The 19,179-nt window shown below is 41.1% G+C and overlaps 1 protein-coding gene across 1 annotated transcript in view; it reads right to left on the bottom strand.

Moving 5' to 3' along the window:
• The window catches only part of OSBPL1A (oxysterol binding protein like 1A), a 230,070-nt gene that overhangs the window by 72,596 nt on the left and 138,295 nt on the right, over positions 1-19,179 (bottom strand). Inside the window, 1 exon segment of the mRNA XM_032309390.1 lies at positions 1,333-1,489. Coding sequence (XP_032165281.1) covers positions 1,333-1,489 — 157 coding nt within the window.

Here is a 19,179-nt window from a genome sequence, read left to right as displayed (position 1 = left end):
GAATATATGAATATAGTAGAATGTATTTGTCAAGTGCACAGTAACTACTGATAGGATGAAAGCACACACACCAGGGCCCCTGAGCCCAGAAGAGCACTAGAGAAATGTGTCTTCCGCCCCTGGCTAGGAGAGCATCTGAGTACAGTGGCTCTTTCTGCTATTTTAACAATTTAAGCTATTTGTAGGTTTCTCACATCAGAAGATTTCACCTGTGTTCTCACCAGACCATCAGGATGTCTGATTGGAAGGCCTGCCAGGAGTCTTGTTAGGGATTTCATGTCCTACACAGAACTTATTAGCCCTGGACTCCCAAAGGAGTGGGCAGAAGCTGCAGAAGGCAATCAGGAAAGACATTCACTCACTGCTCACCACATAATGTGCAACGGTATACTCCATCCGTGAGTGTGTTTGGAGGATACCTTCTGGCCTTTTAGTTAGTTCATTACCTCTAACTCATTGATGTTTTCAAAATAAGCACACACTAAGACTGTTTTGTTAGCAAGGGGCAAATACACATAAATCAGAAACGATATGGACATTTTTCCCTGGGAGAACAATTGAGACCAACTGGGACCAGAATCGTGGCGCAGAAATGGAGTGAGAGTTACACAACCTACAAGTACTAAACAAACAAAAACTATCTCGTAGAAATTAACTGTTAATAAGTTCTTACCCCCAAATTGCTTTTTACACCAGGATCTACCCTTAACCTGTAATTTGATCAATATTTTACAAATAGCAGCAGGCACTCGAGCCACTGCGTGTGCACGCTCATGCAGAGACAAGGGAGCTCCGGTGTCTGCTGCATCTCAGGAATTTGGGACCATCTCTAGGATGAAATCATCAAGGGAATAAAAAGATACTAATGTTATTAGACAGTGTAAAACGGATCTGTTCGACAAAGCCTGGAGCTTAATAAAAGTCTTTGTTTAAATGTAACTAAATTGTATCAACAGGCAGGCAATATTACAGTCCACTCTTAATAAAACCACCAAGCGGATCGAATGACCAGAAACTAAAATAGCACGGGGAGGCAGAGTCATAAAACATGTATGATGAAAAGAGGAGCCCAGCATCAATGGCAAAAGGCAGTTCTGAAGAGCCTAGCTAAATTGTCAGCTAGAGGATTTGTGTCCCCGAAACCATGGTTGCTAACATCACGTTGTATGCTTTGTTCCTACAAGTACAGATGATGCTCTTCTCTTAAATGCATCAAGTCCTAATAGCAATATAAACACAGGGCGGGAAAAACAAAGAGAAGGCGTGCTTTTCTTCATGAACCAGAAGTATCTTATAAGAGTTAGCAATGGTAATCATTAAAGTCCATCCTACCTGTGTTTTTTGATGCCATTGGAGAGAGCATCTCCACCACCGCAGTCTTTTCCTTCTGACATTCTGTGTTTTCTGCTGCTCAGGGGCTCTCCTTCCTCTTCCAAGGAGCACGCCGTTATGGCTTCCAGTCGACTCAGGGACCGCTCGGACTCGGACTCTGTGGCAGAGCAGGTTCATAGTCAGTGAACTGAACTTGGGTGCGAGGTTGCAGTAACAATGGATATCTCCCCTAACACATTAGGCTTTGAAACTTAAGCAGCCTACTTTGTCCTTTAACAATCCATCCGTTAACCACCTCCTCGGGAATTTCTGAGAACCTGCACCCAATAAGGCTGAAGTAGGTTTATGAAACAGGTATAGGCTTATATAAACTTACAGTTAAACAGATTTTACACATTACAAGAGATTTCCAGAGATTACCCAATTCTTTCAGAAATCATACTCAGTAGTTCCCCCCGCCAAATTTCTATTTTTACGTTCCTTCTCAAAGCATCTTAAGCATAACTTACCAACAAAGCATTCATTTTAAAATTCACGTATAAGAAAAAGCTATAGTGGTTGTACTTGTGGGAAGTTTAAATTACAGCTGATACTGTAGACACAAAAGCAAAGGTAATTTTAAAAGCATTCAAAAAATACTTCTTCTGCTATGACATTATTTAAATCCTCAAGAGCTAAAGCTCAAAGTGTCCATATAAAATCCAATTATCAGGCAGGCATTTTGAGGCTAGAAATACCATGTTCCTAATTGGCTATGTATTCCGGGTAGAGCCATCTGCCTGTTTGGGAATACTAAGACAACTTATTTTTATACAACACATTATAGTTTCCAGGCATGATCCCATTTGTCATCTCCTTTTCGCACTTCCAGGGTGCCTTGGTGACAGCAAGGCAGGACTACTGCTTAACCAGTGTGCTGGTGGTCTCATGGTTTGTGAGTCAGATGAACCAGGATCTGAACCCAGGTTCTGACTCGTTTAATGCTCTATAGATTTCAGCTCAATACAGCAACCTCCCCAAAACTCTACATTGTACCCACATTTCTATTAAAATGTAACTCAAGGGAACTTCTAACTCCCCTACTTAAGCAGAGGACCATACATACTCAACTGTCCTCAGCTCTAGGCAAGCACTTAAACACATTCAAGCAAACTTCCTTAAGCGAATTTATTGGCCATCTGCTTATATTACTGCTAACCTATTCAGGAAATCAAATTTGTTAGTGCTTTCTTTTCCCTCCGCAGCATTCTGTAACTCAGCCAACATCAAGGAACCTTATTTTTATCACATCAGGCTAATTACAGATCTCCCTTGACTTACAATGGGGTTATATCCCAATTAACTCATCATCAGTTTAAAATATTAAGTCAAAAATACATTTAATACACCCAACCTACCCAACATCTCAGCTTAGCCTAGCCTACTTAAATGTGCTCACTTACATTAGCCGACAACTAGGCAAAATCACCTGACACAAAGCCTATTTTATAATAAAGTGTTGAAAATCTCATGTAATTTACTGAATGCTGTACTGAAAAACAAAACAGTTGTCTGGGTAGAGAATGCTTGCCAGCCTATCAGTTGTTTACCCTCGTGACTATGTGGCTCTCATACCACCCTGGCCTGGTACTAGCTCTGGGAGAGATCCAAATTCAAAGTTGGACGTATGGTTTTTTAACTGAATTTGTATCGCTCTCACATCACCATAAAGTGAGAAGGAAAATTGTAAGATGAATCACTGCAAGGAAGGGAACACCACAGGAACAACTGTTGGACAAATACAATTGCAGGTTGGACAACACATCTTGAACTCTGAACTCTGGACCCACTGAATGATGTTTAGTTACTTGGAGAAAGTCTTTCAACGCCGGTTAAGTTATTTTTATTTTCTGTAAATATAATTTTACTGGAATTTCCAAAAATATATCTTTGTTCAGTCCTATACTTTATAACAAAGAAACAGATACTTTAATGATAAATTTAAAAAGACTTATTTTTCATTGTCAGTTTAAACAGGCAGTCACAATCTTTTATTGAAAAAAATTAAAGATGACCCGAATAGCCAATAACAAAGAACAGCTGCCCAATAGATGAAATTAGTTGTTAAAATTGCATTTATAAAAACAACTTAGTAAAACAAAAAAAATGCTTTTAACAAAATGTTAAGACAAAAATAATCAGGATACCATTTTGCAACTCTAAAATATAGAGCAAAAAAAATAACTTCACTCTTTTTTAAAGAAAGACCAGGCTGGTTCAGAAGTACATATAGACGAGAGCAGTAAAATCACAAAAGTCTGTCTCGGGCACACTGAAGTAAGGGGCTCGGTCAATTTTCTGGGCTACAAAGATGGTATGAAGAAAGACTATGTGGGAGAGGTAGTGCCTCAGGAAAATCTTCACAGAAAGAAGCGGGTGCTCAGGTCGAGGGAAGAGCGTCCTTCAGTGGAAGCTGCCCGAGCAAATCTTGTACCAAGGATGACAACTGGTCTGGAGCTGCAGGTGGATTTTTCACACCTACGTTTGGATTTTTCACACCTACGTTTTCAAATTTGTTTCATATGAAAAAAATTAAGAATTTGCAGAGTCAAACAAAACACTTTTGTCTGTATTGATTAGTATTATTTAAGACGCATGAGGACTTCATAATTCAGATATCATGAAAACCAAAAAGCACTGGAGCAAACTTCAGGCATTTACTAAATGGCACTAAGCACAGGACAACATGTTTGCTATCCAACAGCTACCAATGAGAAGACCTATGTTCACCTACAAAGGAAATTAACAAAAAGTAGGTATTTGGTAAACACCAAACAAGAGATACAGCAGTTAAGAGCTTCTCTGAAGCAAAGAGACTTTTTCTAAAACAAGACTTGAACTTAGTGAACGTGAGCTCAAGACCTACCACCTTCACCCACACTACTGCCCGCCAAGCTCTCCCCCAGAGATACACAGTTAGATGGCGGTACAGCCGTGGGTCCTCCGTGGCTGGTGGTACAACCTGACTCCCTCTCTGCCCCCTCCTAGCTGTCCTGTCTTCCATTCTCTTTCTCCCGGTTGTTCTACCTCCCCCCTCCCCCAATCATTCCTCCCAACCACCTTCCCTCTTTACTACAAAGAGGCTATCCCCACCCTTTCCCTGGAGGGCTCTACCAAAGGTCACCAATTACCTGCATACCACAAAGTCCAGGGGTCATTTTGCAATTCTTAAAGAATTATTGACTCATCCACAGTATCTGACACTGCTTCATTCATTCCTCCCCTCCCCTTATCAAGTGCAGGCACCTAGAGTCGAAGAACAGTAAGATCTGGTCCCTGCCCAGGGTCTAGCAGGGGTGGACTGTTTTGTGAACACCTGAGTTCAGTGCATTTTTCTAGGTACAATAACAGAAGTTTGAATGGGGACAGTAGGCCACATACAGGGATCAGCAGTTTTACAGGGCGAAGGACAAAGTATCTAGAAAGGACTGTGACTGATGATTAAGCCATTAGGTGACAAAATAAGAGTGGGGGTGGGCAGAGAGTGACAACAGAGGACCTGTTCCAAGCAAACAACAGCATGACCCAACATAGGAATGATGTCCTTGGAAGATGGGAGCAGAAGACACAACAGAGGAGTGGTAGTAGGAGTGACTACATGGAAATGAATCCGTGAATCGCTTGTGAAGCTGACTATCTAAGATAAATAAAAAGCAAGGCAGGCAGTGGGACGACGAGAATAATAAATGAAAGCAAGGAAGGAGGTAGCACCCCAGTGCATGCCAGGAGGTTCTGTATCCGTGCTACGTGTCAATCACAGACTTGCCTCAGCATTCCAACTTCACAGGTAGAACAGGAAACATGATCAACATGATTTTTGGTGCTCTTGAGATAAAAACTAACCAGCTGCTTAACAACAAAAGCTCACTACTTCTAATACTATCAACAGAGAGATGTCTAATATTTACAGTGTGACAAAGTTTGGATTTACTTTAACGGCAAAAGGAGGTCATTCTTAATAGACTCTGCTTTCACAGCATTAGTCACACTAACCTGTCTTCAGGAGAGCATCACAGCATAAGGAGACCCATAGTTCTAGATATATTTACCTTCAAACATGTTTAGCTAAATACCGAAAATGTCACAGCCACTGTGGAGGTTTATTGAGCAAGGTAAAGCCTGCCCATAGAAGTAATCTTCAAATCTCCTTGTATTAATATATCAGGAAGGGATCTAAGCACATCTGAGATCTTAAATCTCAATCTTAAAACTTCAGGTTTTTCAGTGTTGCCCAGACATATAAATACCAAATAAACCAAACCTATCTATCATCCAGTGTTAATGGGCAATATAGTCATGTCTTGGTGGATAGCTTAACGGACTTGTAGGGAGTGCTTGATGCCTGCCCTGCGGTGCTTACAGGGCTCTCTTATGATAGCGTTAAGGCCACCATACTTGTGCTTTAAAGAGAAACAAGGCAGCAGACAGGGAGTCCGTCTTCACTGTGTACGGAGCTGGGAGTTTCAGTTTCAGTCTGGGATGATGAGAACTCTGGGGATGGGGGGTGGTCACGGTGGCACAACAATGTGAATGTACTCCATGCCACTGAACTGAAACATGGCAAGTTTGATGTTATGTATACACTGCCACAATGAAAACAAAAATGAAACAAAACCCAAACAAATAAACACACAAAAGCCTGTCAAGCCACAGATCTAGCCTGCCAGATGCACGAAGAACTCTATTCTGGTCCTGTTATCTCTCACCTCAATGCCACTGAAAAACAAAACCGGACAGAAGCAAGACAGGTTGATTTTCCTGCAGATATATTTCCAAAGGCAGCAAATGAGTATGTACCCGAGAGATACACACAGAGCGATTTCAGGCAGAGCCAGCCCTTCACCATTCTATTTCCCATGGCATTTTCCCTTACAACCATATGTGCTTCTGTAATAAGTAAAGCCGCCCCAAATTTTCAGGTTACTTCATCACCCTCTGAGAAACCGTGTAAGAGAATTTATGAAACAGCCCTATGTTATTTACTGAACTTCTGATGGGCAACTAGGGAAACTGGTGCAGTGCCAAGTAATGACGAGAAAGGGAAAACCTCGAGTGGCCTTGTTTGTGGATCTTTGTTTACTCTCCACCTCATCATAAAAGGATGGTGGCTTAATTGATAATTGCATTTTATAGAAAAACGGACAGAATAAAACTTTGAAGAACAAAGACTATATTTCAGAAGATAAATGCCTTGGCCTACAGGCAAGCCTTTAAATAGAAACTCTGCCTGATTATTTTCTCAAGGAAAACAGCAATGTTAATAGAAAGTCTCTTCTAAGGTGGCAAATTTCCGAAGGCCTAGATCTTGCAAGTTCTGGATGCATGGGGACTCAGAATTATTTTGAACACAATCTTCTTTCACTTGACAATCTCTTCTTTCGCATTCAAATAGTATGGAAACCAACAGCTGTGCCGGGGTTATTAACATGACTTTAAAACATTTCTCATCACATGTTATACATTAAAATGTACAGATTTTTGTGTATCAATCATATCTCAATAAAGCAGTTTGAAAAAAAAAAGAAACTTCAGATTTAAGAGGATCATTAACTCTTTCTTTTTTGAGTTTTTCCTACTATTAAAAGGCAGAGAGGTCATGAAGTTTACAATGCAAATATGCCAACAATTCTTATGCTATCCTGATCAACTTTTTTTTTTTTTTTTTTTTGTATGACCTTTGAAAACAAGCTTGAGAACAAACAGTACAAAGGACCAAGATGTGGAAGAACCGTGGATGAGGTCCAAATAACCTTTCCCCTGTTACTTAAGGTAACAGGAAATGGTCAGGAGATACACACATTCAATTTAATACTTTTATTGTTGGCTTCCCACATACTGGGAATATTCTAAAAATGTCCAAAGTAACCCAAAGTAACCCAAGCTTAAAATACTCATGCCAAATTTTAATTTCGCTTTAAGGTACAATCGTGTAAACTCAAAAACAACATGGTAAATATAAAGAACACAAAGAAAATAAATAAAAACCAACCACATTTAAAATAAATTATAAACTGAAAGTAAGAATGGATCCAGAAAGGCCTGCCAAGAGGCTACTATAATAATTTTCTAAGGAAGTGACATAAGCTTGAAACAGAACCTTGACAGCAAGCTTTAAGAGTGAGAGACATTCTAGACATATCATCCCTGAGAGACGTCCACGGTCAAAATCAGGCAAATGGGATAGTGTTGCTTATGACAGAGTTTCTTAAAAGTATGGGCTTGTCCCCAAGCAACTAAATCTACTATTTTCCACAACTTGCAAAATCCGCACACGTAACTGAAGATGAAGAATTCCACAAACCACAGTGTGTAAACTACTGGGAATCTTATGTGTATGCACTCTGGATGATTAAATACAGAGCGTCCCAGTTTGTCCTGCAGACACCCTTAAAATTATTTTTGAGAAGGTCACATATGCATTCACTCTACAAAGAAAATAATTCTAGAACTTAAGGCTTATTATAGAATAATCCATAGTTATAAAACAAAATATGTTCTTGTTACTTCAACTTAAGAAATCAATGTTTACCAAGTATCTACCACACACCACGTAAAGAGCTAGCTGATAAATTAGTGCAGGAAGATTAAGGAGACAAGACTGGTTCCCTCCAAGTATTTGAAGTCCAATAAGTAAGATACATCAGTAAACATATGTTTATACAAAGCATTTGTGGGAACAGTGGAAGAAGTCTCTTGTAAGGGAATCAGGGTATATTTCCAAGCAGAGATGACATCTGAGCTGCAATGATGAAAACCAGTTTAAGGCAGAAAAAGAGAGTAACAGGTACAAAGGAAATAACAAACAGCCCTCAAACCTGAAAGAACAAGTGTGTGTCCAAGAATACTCAGCAGAGCAAGAGATGAGGGTGGCCAGAGGGAAAAGATGGGGTCATCAGAGCTGAAGATTTAAAGTGAATCAGATCACAGAGGTCGGACTTAACGTGTAGTCATCAGCATGTTTTTCTAGGGAGTGATGAGCTCGGTTTTAGACTTTAGAGAGAGCTCTGATCTATTAGTGTCCCCTGGCATTCTAACAATTGCCATGAACTTGGTCGCTTAAAACAACAAAAATTTAAGTCCTTCGTAATTTTGGAAACCAGAAATCCAAACTCACCTTCACTGGACCAAAGGCACAGTGTTGGCAGAACCACTGTCCTACTGGGGGAAGTAGGGGAGAACACATTCCTGTTGTCTTCCAGCTCTGGGGTCTGTGTGTACTTCTGCACCTATGGCCACACCACTCTATGGCAAAAATATCCCGCTGACATTCGGGTCCCACCCAGATAGATCATCTATGATCATCTCCTCATCTCAAAATCCTTAATCACATTGGCCAAGATCTTTTTCCAAAAAAAAAGTTACCAGGATTAGAACCTTTCCACAGGGGCGAGGCGGGAGGGGGGGGGGGCGCAAGGCACTTTTCAGCCTCCCACACCTGACAACATGCCACCTGAGTGACGGCTGGTGGGGACAAAGGCTAGAAGCAGCCAAACCTGTTAGATGAGTACCATCCTGTTCGGTGGGGCCCAAGGGAGGGGGAGGTGAACTAAGACACTGTCAGGGAGGCCTGGGGGAGGGGCAAGCCAAAGGGAAAAAGAGGACTTCATATTTGTAGTTTTCACAGTGGGAAGATGATGATGCTGTTCAAAAAGATGAGGAATATAGAAGGGGGCAGAACAAGGTTCCAAAAAAGAGGAGAATCCTAAATATATCCTTATTCTTTGCAACCAACTAGTCTTCAAGTGCAGTCATTTTGGCTTTAAAAATATATCCCAAAATTTCATTCACTCAAATATCTGAACTCCTAATATATGCCAGATTCGATGGTAGCTGCCAAGGATGCAGAGTTCCTCGTGGAATGTACTTTCTGGTGGATGGACAGAGTTGACAAAAACCAAATACTTCTACAGAATTTCAACTACGGGAAAATGGTGACAAGACTGGTTCCCTCCAAGTATTTGAAGTCCAATAAGTAAGTCCAATAAATAAGGGAGCCTGCAAGTGGGGATGTGATCAAGTCAATAAAGTCTACCATGCTTCCCTAAGGAAGCCCTTGACTCCTGAGCAAAGGTCAAAAGATACGTGTTCACTAAAGCAATAAAGGGAGAGAACTTAATCTTTCCATTCTCACTTAAATTGCTTGTATTAAAACTTGTCATCTCTCCTCTAGGATACCAGAGCCCTGAATCATCAGTCTTTACTCCTCAACACAAATACTCTACTAGAATGTGCACTTCTGAGTAGGGACCACGTCTTTTTCTCTTTGAATTCCCAATTCTTAGTATAATGCTATCATAAGAATTCTACAATGTTCACTTTAAAAAATATGAATCTTGATAAGACACTAATCCAATGACCCTTGAATAATTATATCTGTTGGCTTCCCACTATCTATATGCTAAAATTCAAATTCTTCAGCAAAAAATTATCATAAGACTCATTACCAGCGGGTCCTAAATTACCTTCTTGGCTTCACCTTGTCACTACTTCTCAGCACCCTAAACACTCACCCCTGCTTTGGCACACCATCTCATGAGGTTTCTGAAAACTATTTATCTTTGCAAGTGCTGTCCTCTTACACAAAGAATATTCTACCCTGTCATATCTGTCTGGAGAACTCCTTACTGACTCTTCAAAAATACTCCTCAAATGTAATGCTTTGTCCAACTTTCTCAAGCAGTTAGCAGCCTCTCTGAATTTCTGTAACCCTCCTGACATACCATTTGGTAGTATTCATTCATTTGCTCAAAAAGTATTTATCGAGCACCCCTTTCTTTGTTTAGTGCTATCCTAGAGGCTGGGAATATATCAGTGAACAAGACAAAATCCCACTTTTACTGAGGAGGCTACCTTCTAATTGTAGATCAAGAAACAAATGAATATTACATGAAATTCAGGTTTTTTGAGTGTTTTTTTTTTAAGGGCAAAAGAGGGAAGGGGGTAAAAACTGATACCCTGAAGGTCCTTCTGAATGAAGTGAGGGAACGAGTACTATAGATATCTGGGGTACGGTATCCAGGCAGAGGAAATAATGAAAAGCAAAGGTCTAACTAGTACAAAAAGACTGATACCATACCATGCATATTTTCAGACCACAATGCTATGAAACTTGAAGACAATCATAAGAAAAAATTTGGAAAGTCTGCAAATACAGGGAGGTTAAAGAACATACCATTAAATAACGGAATGGATTAACCAGGAAATTAAGAGAAAAATTAAAAAAATACATGGAAGCAAATGAAAATGATAACATGACAGTCTAAAACCTTTGGGACACAGCAAAGGCAAGTCACAGGAGGGAAGTACATAGCAATACAGGCCTTCCTCAAGAAGCAGGAAAATTCTCAAATACATAACCTAACCTTACACCTAAAGGAGATGCAAAAAGAACAGCAAATAAAGCCTAAAAACCAGAAGAAGGGAAATAATTAAGATCAGAGCAGAAATAAGTGATAGAGAGATTTTAAAAAAACAACAGTAGAACAGATCAATGAAACTAGGAGCTGGTTCTTTGAAACAATTAACAAAATTGGTAAATCCTAGCCAGACTTACCAAAAAGAAAAGAGAAAGGACCCAAATAAGTAAAACCACAAGCTGAAAGGGGAGAGACCATAACTAACACTGCAGAGATACAAATGATTGTGGAAGAACATTAGGAACAACGACAGGCCACCAAACTGGGCGATCTGGAAGAAATGAATCAATTCCTAAAAACATATAAACTACCAAAACTGAAACAGGAAGAAATAGAAGATTTGGACTGACCCAAAGCCAGCAAAGAAATTTTATCAAAAACTAACAAAATTCTCTCCAGAAGAGTCCAGGGCCTGATGGCTTCCCAGGGGAATTCTACCAAACATTTAAAGAAGAATTAATACCTATTCTTCTGAAACTGTCCAAAAAAAAAATTGAAATAAAAGGATAACTTCCAACCCACTCTATGAGGCCAGCCTTAACCTTGACTCCAAAACCAGACAAAGACCCCACTAAAAAGGAGAATTATAGACCAATATCCCCGATAAACATGGACGCAAGAATTCTCAACAAGATACTAATCAAATCCAACAGTACATTAAAAAGGATTATTCATTGGGACATCTGTGTGGCTCAATCAGTTAAGCTGCTGGCTTTGGCTCAGGTCTTGACCCCAGGGTCCTGGGATCAAGTCCAGTATTGCTCAGTGGGGAGCCTGCTTGTCTCTCTGCCTCTGCCTGCCACTCTGCTTATGCTCTCTCTCTCTCTCACTCTCTGACAAAGAAATAAATAAAATAAAAATCTTTAAAAAAAAAGGAAAAAGGATGACTATTCACCATGATCAAGTGGGATTTCTTCCTGGGCTTCCAAGTGGTTCCATATCCACAAAACAACTGGTATGATATACCAAATTAATAAAAGAAAGGCTAAGAACCATGTGAGAGGATCCTCCCCATAGATGCAGAAAAAGCATGTGACAAAATACAGCATCCTTTCTTGATTAAAAACCCTCAAGAAAGTAGGGATAGAAGGAGCATACCTCAATATCATAGAGGCCATAATCAAAAGACCTACAGCTAACATCATCGTCAATGGGGGAAAAATTGATAGCTATGGTCAGGAACATGACACAGGTGTCCACTCTCACCATTGCTGTTCAACATAGCACCGAGAGTCCTAGCCACAGCAATCAGACAACACAAAGACATAAAAGGCATCTAAACTGGCAACGAAGAAGTCAAACTTTCACTATTCATAGATGACATGATGCTCTGTGTAGAAAACCCAAAAGACCACCAAAAAATTGGTAGAGCTGATTCATGAATACAGCAAAGTCGCAGGATATAAAATCAATGTACAGAAATCTGTTGCATTTCTATATATCAGTAATGAAGCAGCAGAAAGCAAAATCAAGGAATCAATCCCATTTACAACTGCACCTAAAACAATAAGACACGTAGGAATAAAGCTAACCAAGAAGGTAAAAGATCTGAATGCTGAAAACTATAGAGCACTTATGAAAGAAATTGAAGAAGACACAAAGAAATGGAAAAATATTCCATGCCTGTGGACTGGAAAAACAAATATTGTTAAAATGTCTATGCTACGGGGGATGGGAGGTCGAGGTACCAGGTGGTGGGTATTAGAGAGGGCACGGATTGCATGGAGCACTGGGTGTGGTACAAAAACAATGAATACTGTTATGCTGAAAATAAATTTAAAAAAAAGAAAAGAAAAGAAAAAAAAATGTCTATGCTACCCAAAGCAGTCTACATATTCATTGCAATCCCGATCAAAATACCATCAGCATTTTTCACAGAGCAAAAACAAACAATCCTAAATTTGTAAGGAACCAGAATATCCCTGAATAGTCAAACTAATGTTGAGAAAGAAAACTAAAGCTGAAGGAATCACTATTTTGGACTTCAAGCTCTATTATAAAGCCGTAATCATCCAGACAGTATGGTACTGGCGTAAGAACAGACAACAGATCAATGGAACAGAACAGAGACCCCAGAAATGCGAACTATATGGTCAACTCCTCTTCAACAATGCAGGAAAGAATACCCAATGGAAAAAAGATGGTCTCTTCAACAAACATTAGGAAAACTAGACAGCCATATGCAGAAAAATGAAACTGGACCATTTTCTTACACCATACAAAAAATAAATTTGAAATGGATGAAAGACCTAAATATGAGACAGCAAGCTAACAAAATCCTAGAGGAGAAAACAGGCAGCAACCTCTCTGACCTAGGCCACAGCAACTTCTTACAAGACATGTCTCTGGAGGCAAGGGAAACAAAAGCAAAAATGAACTATTGGGACCTCATCAAAATAAAAAGCTTCTGCACAGTGAAGGAAACAACAAAACTAAAAGGCAACCAACAGAATGGGAGAAAATATTTGCAAATGACATATCAGATAAAGAGCTAGTGTCCAGAATCTATAAAGAACTTGCCATACTCAAAATAAACAATCCAGTTAAGAAATGGGAAGACATGAATACACTTTCCATGAAATTGAGAAATTCATTGAGAGATCTGGTAGGAGACACTTTTCCAAAGACATACAAATGGCTAACAGACACATGAAAAAATGTTCAACATAACTCAGCTTCAGGGAAATACAAATTGAAACCACAATAAGGTATCACCTCATGCTGGTCAGAACGGCTAAAATTAACAAGTCGGGAAATGACAGATGTTGGCAAGGATGCGGAGAAAAGGAAGCCTCTTACACTGTTGGTGGGAACGCACATGGCGCAGCCACTCTGGAAAATTGTACAGAGGCTCCTCAAAGAGCTGAAAGTGGAGCTACCCTATGACCCAGTGACTATACTACTAGATATTTACCCAAAGGATATAAAGAGTGATTCGAAGGGGCACATGCAACCCAATGTTTATAGCAGCAATGTCCACAAGAGCCAACTATGGAAAGAGCCCGGATGCCCACTGACAGATGAATAGAAAAAGAAGATGTGATATATACACACACACATATATACATACATATACACACAATGGAAAATTACTCAGCCATAAGAGGAACGAAATCTTGCCATATGCAATAATGTAGATGGAACTAGAAAGTATTACGCTAAGCGAAATAAGTCAGTTGGAGAAAGACAAGTACCATATGATTTCACTCATGTGGAATTTGAGAAACAAAACAGATGAACACAGGGGTAAGAGAAGGAAAAATAAAATAAGATAAAAGCAGAGAGGGAGGCAAACCATTAAAGACTCTTAAAAGATAGAGAACAAAATGAGGGCTGCTGGAGGGGAGTAGAGGGGATGGGTTAGATGGGCGATGGGCATTAAGAAAGACACTTGTGGGGCGCCTGGGTGGCTCAGTGGGTTAAAGCCTCTGCCTTCAGCTCAGGTTATGATCCCAGGGTCCAGCAATCGATCCCCGCATCGGGCTCTCTGCTCAGCAGGGAGCCTGCTTCCCCCTCTCTCTCTGCCAGCTTCTCTGCCTACTTGTGATCTCTGTCTGTCAAATAAATAAATGGAATCTTAAAAAAAAAAAAAAAAAAAGCACTCGTTGTGATGAGTCCCAGGTGTTGTATATAAGTGAAAATCACTAAATTCTACTCCTGAAACCAGTACTACACTATATGTTAACTAACTTGAATCTAAGAAAAAAGAGGCCTAAAGGAGAGCATGCTTGGCAAGCTGTAGAACCAGAACCGAGGTCAGAGGGACAGAAGTGAGGAGTACAGAGGCAGACTTCAGAATGGTGGTAGAGGGCCAGGTCATGTTGGGCTTTGGCTTTTATTCCAGCCAAGAAGCAAAGCCATTGGAGGATTCAGTGCAGAGAACTGACATGAATGGATTCATGTTTCAGAATGATCGCTGTGAATGCTGGGTTAAGAACACTTCTGGCGATAAGGCTGCAGGCAGAGAGAGCAGTCAGAAAACCACTGTGACCACCCAGGCCAGAGATGGTGGGGGTGCAGGTCTGGGTGATAAGATTCTCACAAGTGACCAGATTTCATTTCATTATTTCATTTCATTTCATTTTTAAGGGCAGAGCACAAGCTGGGAGGGGAGCAGGAAGGGCAGAAGGAGAGGGAGAGAGTGAATCACAAGCAGGTTCTATGCTCAGTGCAGAGCCTGATATAGACTCAATCCCACAGCCCTGAGCCAAAACCAAGAGTCAGATGCTTAACCGACTAAGCCACCCAGGTGCCCCTGATGTATTCTGAAGGTCCACCTAATAGAATTCATTGATTGACTGAAGGTGGATGTGACACACAAAAATAAAACTGTCTATGATGGAGAAGTCAAAGGCTGCCACAGTCAAAGGTCAAAAGTCAAAGGTTGGCCAAAGCATCTGGAAAGACAGATCTTCCATCTACCAAAATGCAGTAGACTGCAAAAGGGGCAGGCTTTGAGTAGAAAGCAAGAGTTCTCTGCAGGACACTTTAAGACATGTAGGAGCTCTCTTAGACATTAAAGTGAATTTGCTAAGTAGATAGATAGACATGAGTCTGAAATTCAGGGGGAAGACAAAGGCTGGAAATACAAACTTATGGATTTATCAGAATACAGACAATACTTAAAGGCACAGGACTACCATGAGCCCACTTAAGGCCATGTTGCTCAGGCTTTTATGTCCGTATGAATCACCTACAGATTTGGGGAAAAAATGCATTATTTTTATTCACTAGGTCTGAACTGAGGCCTCAGGTTCTACATGTCCAACAAGCTCCCAGGTGATGCTGATGCCTACCCTCAGACCACACCTGGGAGTCTAAAACACCTAGAGGTAAGTGTGGACAGAAAAAAGGTCACCTGCCCGCCCCTGCGACACTCTAATACCAGAAGTTGGAAGGATGCAAAACGACTGGCAAAGGAAACTGAGAAAGAAAATGAAGTGTGCTATTTTGGAAGTTAAGGAAAGACAATGTTCTCAGAAGGAGGGTGTAACCAATAACTCTAAGTGCTGGTGAGAGGTCAAGAAAGAAAAGAACCAAGAAAGAACCGCGCAGTTAGCTGAGCGCGGTGCAGTGGTGACCTGCTCCAGAGCACTATGGGCAAACAGGGTGTTCAAGATGGTCAGAATGGAAAGCAATGTGGGATCAAAGGTTTTTTTTTTTTTAATTTCACTTATTTGAGAGAGGCAGAGATAGTGACAGAGATACAGAGAGCAGGAGAGGGAGAAGCCGACTCCCCGCTGAGTAGAGAGTCCGACATGGGGCTCGACCCCAGAACTCTGGAATCATGACCTGAGCTGAAGGCAGATGCTTCACCAACTGACCCACCCAGGAGCCCCAAAGGTATTTTTATACGATTTAGCACTGTAAGGATGAGACAGTTGATGGGAACAAGAATTACCTGGGAAAGAGGAGGAGATGCACAGATGTCCTTCTGTAGGTCCAGTGAGGAGCGGGGGGGGATCCCAGGCACAAATGGAGGGGGTGGTTTCAGTTAAGGACACAATACTCATCAATGCAAAGCAGAGAAGGCAGAACACGCACACGTATGGACACAGCCAGGTGTGTGACGGCTTCAATAGTGGAACATGAGTCTCTTGGTGACATAAACAATGGCTTCAGATGGCAGAGGATGGAGAATAAGGCATGAGAAGTTGTAGCTGACATAAGCATGAAAGCAGAGTGTGAAAGCAATGGACTACAGACAAGAAGTAAAACTGCTGAGCTGCCAAAGAGCACAACATGGACTTCAGCGGCCATGAAGACACAGCTAGACCCACTGGTGTGGCCCTAGATACATCTCCAGCCTCACCTAGTCCCTTGAGGACTGGGGCTGGAAGCGGGGAGGAGGGATGGTGCAGCATTCTGCCAGCTGAGTACAATGCAAGGAGAGAAAGGCAGGCAACTGATCCCGTGTTGCCCCAAGCAAGCTAGGCCTCCAAGGAGGGACAGGAGGGCACACGTGGAGTGAGGGGTGGTGTAAAGATGGGAGATGATGTGGGGTACCTGGGTGACTCAGTTGATGAAGCATCTGTCTTCGGCTCAGGTCATGATCCCCGGGTCCTAAGATGCAGCTTCCTATCAGGCTCCCTGCTCAGCACTCTCTCTCACATAAGTAAAAAAAAATAAAACCTTTTTTAAAAAATGGAGGTGATGTGGTACAGTCAAAACAATGTTGGGATCAAGGTTTCCTGAGAGAGTGGGTCCAAAGACAGGAGACAAGTGTCAAACCGTGGCCCAGACCAAACAGAGAGGACGGTATTGACATAGTTCCTGAGAAAGGCAAACTCGAAGGCCACCTGTCAGAGCGAGGAGGTAGGGTGGGCTGGAGGGGCGGATCCCTTGTACACTGCACTGACTCTCCATGCATTCATCTACCGTCTTGCACCGACTGTGAACCCCCCAGATCAAAGGACCGGGTCTTAGCTATCTTGGTATAGCTGTGCCTAACAAAGCACATGGCACACAGTAGGCACTCAACAGTTATGTCTGCTTAGTGAAATCCTCTCAGTGCTAAGGATAGTACAAAATGCATGTAGCTTACAGTAAATATTTAATGGAGACATCAATTTAGTCAATAACAATATTTCAGAAAACGAAGATGGACTCAGAAGGTCAAGCCAAATCCTAAAAGATAAATTACACTCAGCAAGTTTACTGACAACATGTAGAGAAATATAAGTAAGCTGTTGGATAGTCGTTTAATATTACAAAACTAAAACTAGATGAAGAGCCCCTGCCACTCATCGGATTTTCTCCAGAATGTTTCTTCATGTTACAAATGGAAGGTGTTTAATGACAGCCATATTCTGTGGTACTCAATTTGCTGTCTATCACATCAATTAATTAATATGTTTTGTACTGGGCAGTAGAGAAAATACAAAAGTTAATATGACAAGGTCTCTACCCTTAAGGGAAACAGAGTGATAAGGAATATCAGTGATAAGGATAGAGAGATAAGGATGGAATGCACAGAAAGTTACATAATGAGAAAAAGGGCAAGAATAAGGCAGTATGGCTAATTCCCAGAAAAAGGGGAGGGGGGAACAAGAGAGAAGAGAGTGCTAGGAATACAGAGGGAGGTGGTAACGCCAGGCACTAGGCAGGGGCAGACGACATTAAAGACAAAAGGAACAAGGCCAGATAAGAAACGCACAGCTACTTCAAAAATAAACTGTAGAAGGAGACAACAGTGACCATGGTGATCAGATCCCGTGTCTTCTAGATGGAAGATGTCAGTGGGGATGGTATCACGTGTTCTCCACTAGGACCTCGAGTACTTACTGGATTAAACTCTGACATAGGTCATGACTGGTCCTGTGTTACTCTCCTCCAGAAGAAACCAAAATCGTTATATTACCACTTTCCGTTTTGAAAGTTTTGACTTAAAAAGACACGAGTACCACCCTTGGAACTGCTGAGAAATGCTAAAACTGGCTTCAATTTCATGACATAACCATCTATCGGTTTTGCCAGTCTACACTATTGGATTGTATGCATTATTCATGCACACTTCGACCAAAATAGCATTAAGAGGAAAACCTAGCAAGAAAGCCTTTCTTGAGCAACTGATCTCAACATGTTTCTAAAAAGGAAAATGAACAGACAGTAAGAAAACCAATACATTTTGAAGTTATAATATCCAAAAGGCAGGAATTTTGGTGAAACTGCTAGCTCCATCATACCAGTTCTAAACAGTAATAGCCACAAAATTATTTAACTGGTAACAAACGTTTCAAAAATAATTCCTTCGAAGATGATCAGAGATTCACAAAGTCAAGCACCCTGAACTGTCCCCACCCTTGCTACTATTTCCATGCCCCCACACCGTGCTCTCTGTGAGCAGGTCTCACAGCCCCAACTGGATTGTAAATTCCTCAAGAACAAATTTTATCTCTTAGAACCACCTCACCCCGGCTCACTCCTTGTCTGCCATCCGTCCTCTCCTACACGGAATCCACAGTGCAGCGTGCAGACTGTATGAATTCAGCAAGCACTCCTGATTCTCTTGTGCTTGTATTGAATACCAATATATTTTTAGGGAGGACAGAAATACCAGTGGCATTTGTTCAAAACCTGCATTCAACATTTAGAGAGGAACTCAGGATTTAGGAAGATAGGGTAATCGTGATCATACAGAGACCACCAGTACAGTCCCATGAAGAGGTGTCAGTGAGGGAACGCAAAACAAGAAATGATTAATTCTGCCGGGGGAGTCAGCAAAGACTACTCCGGGGAGGAGGTAAGTTAGTGATATTTGAGAGCTCTGGTAGGAGCAGAGGGTAGAATACAGAAAAACTGCAACGGAAAGGGTAGGAATACAAACAAGGACCCACACTCTTCTTCCCTAAAGTGGTTCTTTCTATTATTTCTACATTTCATTTGCTTGCAG

This window comes from Mustela erminea, chromosome 13 (genome assembly GCF_009829155.1).
Source record: "Mustela erminea isolate mMusErm1 chromosome 13, mMusErm1.Pri, whole genome shotgun sequence".
Classification (NCBI taxonomy): domain Eukaryota; kingdom Metazoa; phylum Chordata; class Mammalia; order Carnivora; family Mustelidae; genus Mustela; species Mustela erminea.
This window is presented reverse-complemented; position numbering and strand designations above follow the sequence as displayed.